At 40.7% G+C, this 6,316-nt stretch overlaps 1 protein-coding gene across 1 annotated transcript; it reads right to left on the bottom strand.

The window, feature by feature from the left end:
• Positions 1–1,475: 1,475 nt before the first annotated feature.
• Positions 1,476–2,297, bottom strand: LOC137272746 (mucin-22-like). The gene has a single exon (XM_067805133.1). It carries the CDS (start codon positions 2,295–2,297, stop codon positions 1,476–1,478), a length of 822 nt encoding a protein of 273 aa, XP_067661234.1.
• Between the last annotated feature and the right edge of the window lie 4,019 nt (positions 2,298–6,316).

Here is a 6,316-nt window from a genome sequence, read left to right as displayed (position 1 = left end):
AATGGAATACATTATACAAGCAACAAATCTTTTGTTTATGACATTTCACTGAAGTTATTACTTGATCTATATATACACTGTATACCAACACTATTGACAATGTAATTAATTCTAACATGTTCTAAACTGTAAACCTTTCAAATTAAGAAATGTGTTTTTCACAAGACATAAGCCACACGCAATCAAATATAAAAATATGTTTAAAACAAGTCCGAAATGCATGTCTTCCCTCTGACATAATAAACGAGTCACAAAAACGTCCCCTTCGTTAGCTGACAAACATTTGTTCTCATAAATTCATCCAAAAATATGCGGGCATTTGTTACTGAATAATGGCACGGTTCTACATGCCAATCCGCTATTGTCCTCCATACTGCAAGTTCACCTCAACAGTCGATAGCTCGTCATATTAGTGTAGACATGCTTTTGCAAGCACACTGCACGTGCACACTCAAATAGATCAGACGTGCAGACGATATTACACCCAATGTCAACTCCATCAATATTTTAATGCTAAATTATCCCTCGATGGCAACAGAACCAAGAAATAAACACCGTCGGTTATTTCATTTCACAGTTTCTTGAACATGAATACAAACAAATTTTATGAGTCTCACCTTTAGCACTCGACTGACCAAAGTCGCGATAAATCAACATAGTTCTCCGACATTACCAATCAGCCAGGTGCCAAAAATGGCGACCTCACGTGACCCTTATTGCTCTTCGCACGCGCAATAGGCACATCAAAGCTGCCGCTGTCATCCCGTAACTTCTTTCATGGGACTAAAACAATTTATTTAATTTCAATTAAATACGCCCAAAACCAGTCGTATATAAATAATATATTAGCCTAATACAAAATTGCCGCTTGAAATTTCTATGACAAAGATTTATTACTGTGGAGATTATTTCACCAATTTGCTATATATCATGCCTTTAGGAAGTGTAAGGACGGAGAATGACATTTTATAGGATGTTAAGACCTTTCAGAGATTAACTGCCCATGTGTCAGGTGTCGGTGGCGATCGGCACACTACTCGTGGCTATTACGAGATATATGTATCAGAAGCTTGGCACTGGATTTTGTACAGGACATTAGGTTTCAGACTGTCCAACATCAACCAGTTATTCTAGCCGAAATACTTAGATACCATCGAACATTTTCATCATAAAAGACATTGAACAGTTCACCCGTGTTCCAAATTACTTTTCTGTAGCATGCACACGATTAAACTCAGAGGCATAGTTCATAGACCAAAAACTATGTACAAGGTAAAGAGTTAAGTTCCGTTACAGAGCACTTTGGGTATTTTGTATGAGATAAGACCAGTAGTGATGACTATGGGAGTCTGGCTCTATGGCGCACAAGAACTCCACTCTGCTTTTGACCAGGAGGAGGTTATCACGTCACGTTTACTACGTTAGGCCGTAATGCCACGAGTGTTCAGTGTGTCACTTCACTGATGTTTACCATGTCACTTATCCTTGCTACAGATAACCGGCATTGATGTTTCTGTGTTACGGTTTACCGCCATTGATGTTTCTATGTTACGGTTTCCCGCCATTGGTGTTTCTATGTTACGGTTTCCCGCCATTGGTGTTTCTATGATACGGTTTCCCGCCATTGGTGTTTCTATGTTACGGTTTCCCGCCATTGGTGTCTCTATGTTACGGTTTCCCGCCATTGGTGTTTCTATGTTACGGTTTCCCGCCATTGGTGTTTCTATGTTACGGTTTACCGCCATTGATGTTTCTATGTTACGGTTTACCGCCATTGATGTTTCTATGTTACGGTTTACCGCCATTGATGTTTCTATGTTACGGTTTCCCGCCATTGGTGTCTCTATGTTACGGTTTACCGCCATTGATGTTTCTATGTTACGGTTTACCGCCATTGATGTTTCTATGTTACGGTTTACCTCCACTGGTGTTTCTGTGTTACGGTTTACCTCCACTGGTGTTTCTGTGTTACGGTTTACCTCCACTGGTGTTTCTGTGTTACGGTTTACCTCCACTGGTGTTTCTGTGTTACGGTTTACCGCCATTGATGTTTCTATGTTACGGTTTGCCTCCACTGGTGTTTCTGTGTTACGGTTTACCTCCACTGGTGTTTCTGTGTTACGGTTTACCTCCACTGGTGTTTCTGTGTTACGGTTTACCTCCACTGGTGTTTCTGTGGTACGATTTACCTCCACTGGTGTTTCTGTGTTACGGTTTGCCACCATTACTGTTTCTAACTCCACTATGTTCAACACTACGTCATTGTAACTCGAATTTGCTGTGAATATGGACACCATAATGTCGTGAGGTTTAGTTCACGATAAACCAAACTATTCCAATGCAATGTTCCACATCACAATTGGATGTGCTATGTTAGTGTTACAAATGTATAGCAATGTTGAAATCATTCATGAGTAATCACGTATTAGGGAAATGAATGGCCAAGTCCAATAAGTACATTACTTCTTACATTCCTATATTCACCTATTTATTTAGATTATTCCATTAGGCTAATGCTGTATAATTACTATAATGTCTTCCTTACACGTACATATAGGGCATACCACTAGGGGGCGGAACATGGGCATGGTTGACGTAAAGGTGTTCTACTTCCGGTTAGTTACGACATTTAGTTACATGCTGATAACAATATAAAAAAATAAACATCGCTATCCCGAATCTTGACATGCCGGCCATAGTTGTTGAATTCCAAGATTTGCAATGACAAGAACAATATGTTCGTCAGTCATCGGTTGACGTACGTCAATTTCCAGAACACGCTTGGACATATGTCCACAACTGAGCTGTAGTAGAAAGTACCAACTTCTGCTGCTTCAACTTTCTGTAGACACTGAAAGCCATGGATCTGGTAAGAGAAAAGTAAAATACATAAACATATTGGGCATGAGTATACAGAATAACTATCTTTTGTCTGTCATCAATGTCTGTCGGACTTGTACCATCGGAAGGCCATTCTTGAAGTCTCCATACCATGATTCTATTGATATACAGAGGGCCATCCAAAGAGGTCGGCCATAGTCCCGGGGCGAGGAGTTAACTGACTCTGCAAGGCCATTATCCACCCTTGAAGAAGTAGGCTAGAGTAAAATTAAAGTTATGTTTTGCTTCACTAAGTATTATATCGACCGTCCAATCAAAATGGCTTAAGGAAATCAACGTTAAGTTCATTAACTGCCAAGTAGATTTCGATCGGCTGGATTTGCGTACTGTCAACTGGGCAGATATTTTGCAAATTTCTTTATGTTTTTAATCAAGTAAAGTGATGTACTGTGCATGTTAAGACTTGTGTTATTACAACATAGATCTTGACTTCTGAGCAGATCGCGATCGTCGTGAGAGGGTTTTGCCCTTTTTTAAGCAAAGGTGTGTTTTATGAAAATAAAATCTTACTGGTCAGCGGGTGGGGGGTAACAGAAGAGACATAAATCGTAAAGACAACGGCTCGTTCATTCGAACCCAGAAATTACGACCAATTTCTGTATGAGTGGAACTGGATGATTTTTAGGGAGGATGTAGGACAGCATTACCTCCGCAGCTATCATGATAAGCGCACGTTTCTGTAGGGCTTCAATGTGTCACTGCAGTCATGCCGAGATGTCTGGTCAACCTTTAAACATACGTAAGACATTATCTAGCAGACACCAGGGCCTAGATTTTCGAAGCGCTCTTGGCGCTAAGATAGTGTCAAGTTAATGTTAATGTACGGCACTTACGACTATCTTAGCACTAAAGAGCTTCGAAAATCTGGACCCTGGGCCCGATTTCTCGAAACAAAGTTTTAACTCAAATCTCAAACTGAGTTTGACCATTTGAAACAGCTGAATTTTTATCTCAACTGCATTTTGTACACTAAAAAAGTCCAAACAATTAAAGAAATCTGTCCACCAAATTCAGATTGTCTACTATGTTTGAGCTGGATACCAATTTCCTTTCATTCTGGAAAATGCACGTTCCTGCATTTTCTCAAATTTGAGCAAAAACTTGAACTTACATCAAAACCCAGACTTAAGTTTGTTTCGAGAAATCGGGGCCTGATTCTAAAGTCCTAGGTAACTTTCGATGAGTCTGTAAGCATGAACTGAATGATAATGATATTGGTGGTGTTGAGTTGTTGGAGTTGGCGTCGTCAATGTTGCGGAAACTATGCACTGAGTTTCAGGAGCGGGAAAGGTATGAAAGATGTGCACAGTTGCAATCTGATTGTGTTGGGACAGGCCTGGCCGTCAATCACCCGGTGTGAAAATATTTCCTTCGGTAGTAAACGAAACCACGAAGACAATGAAGCATTTAGGGGAATCCAACAGCTCGCAACAAACGGTGCACTGCTGTTACACGTGACAAAGCGTGAAGTACTGATACATGCAAGTGAGGGCGAGTGAGTCAGCGAGTGGTTGTAGTTTTACGCCGCACTCAACAATATTCTAGCTATATGGCGATGGACTGTAAATAATAGAGTCTGGACCAGACCATCCAGTGGTCAACAGCATGAGCATCGATCAACACAACCGAGAACCGGTGACATGTGTCAACCTAGTCAGCGAGGTGGTCCACCCGATCCCGTTAGTCGTCTCTTACGACAAGTTGAAGCAGAGTCGCCTTTTGTGGCAAGCATGGGTCGCTGAACATCTATTCTACCCCAGACCTTCACGGATCAGGTAAGGGTGACGTGCTGATATATACAGGGAAAGGTGAATAACTGACACATGCAAGAAACGGTGGTTGGCAAGAACACCAAGTTCAGAAATACAACCCTGTTAATGGAAGTTTCACAAAGGTCTCGTAAACCTTAGATGTCGTTACTTTTCTCGTAGCATTAGTGCTTCCCTTGTTTTCAGTAATGGAGGTACAAATGTTACGACGAATCTTACGAAATCTTAGGCTTACGAGAGCTTATGAAACGGGGCCAACGTCTTCAATTTGTCGATTTTATAATAAATGTGCTTTATACATTTGAATTTGCCGCATCAAGATTTACAGATGCCTGATGGCGTGCCCTAAATCTTCAGCTCGTTAATCGTAAGTTCACGTGGGTCCACTTATCTTCGACGCCGGTAACGTCTACACCAGTGCGGCCTTGTTCACCTGCCTGTACAGAACGTCTCCAAGAGGGTTTTGTGTATCTACAGCTTTAGAACTTGGTTGCCTCCACGCCATAATGGCGGAAACGGCGTCTGGACCACTTCAACCTACAACCATAATAAATGGCCATGTGTCCTGGGATTCCATCCACACCTTTGCAGACTGACTGTTCAACGTATTTGATACAAACCTGACGTCGTTCCTCTTGGAGATGTTTTGTTTGACCATTACTATCTCAGTGTCGATATCAATAAATAATGATGTAAGTAATGCAACTCAAAAAAGGTGTATCAACATTTTATATCTCTCACGTTTTACACGGGTATGTGTGCATGCCAATACCATACCTCTGGTATAATTCTTGAAACACGACTTTTGTTATCATTTAGTTTCATCATATATCGACACATAACACATAACACAACACACACACGCACACAAGCATTCTACCTAGATAGATAGACAGACAGACAGACAAATAGATAGACAGACAGACAGACAGACAGACAGATAGATGGATAGATAGATAGATAGATAGATAGATAGATAGATAGATAGATAGATAGATAGATAAAAATAAAGATCATTAACAAAATGTCTCCTTCTTTTGCTCTCACTTCAAGCTGAAAACGTCTAGGCCCCTCTTCACAAAGCTCTCGTAAAATTAAGTCCAAGATCTCCTAGCTTTTCTCGCAGCATTTGCACCTCAAATGTTACAGTATGCCCGGTACAATGCTACGAGAAAAGATACGAGATCCTAGGCTTACGAGAGTTTTGTGAAACGGGCCCCTGAACTTTTGCCAAAAGTTGGAATTACAAACTTCCAGGAATGTTATCGCAGGTCGAGACCTGTTAAGAGAGTCGTTATGTCCATATCTTACTGATCAGCACTGTCATCCTGACTATCAACGACGTGTAAATGTTCCCTCTTCACATATGGAAGTGACTATGGAAGTGATTCTATGAAATATTGAATAATTTCTCGTCATATCTCATTTCATCACAGCTAGACATGGCTAGTGGAAGTTTCAATAGGCGATAAGCGACCACATCTTCATCACCTTTCATCCTAAGAGTCCAGCATTAAGTTACATTATTCAGTTATGGAGAATGAATCAACGCCATCACATCAAGAGACAAATCAACTTAATGTGTTTCACATTTTCAAAGATTCATAAAACTTGTTTTGAAATGGTTTTCTCTCCGTAAACCCCCC

The sequence above is a fragment of the Haliotis asinina genome, chromosome 1, assembly GCF_037392515.1.
Source record: "Haliotis asinina isolate JCU_RB_2024 chromosome 1, JCU_Hal_asi_v2, whole genome shotgun sequence".
Lineage (NCBI taxonomy): Eukaryota > Metazoa > Mollusca > Gastropoda > Lepetellida > Haliotidae > Haliotis > Haliotis asinina.
This window is presented reverse-complemented; position numbering and strand designations above follow the sequence as displayed.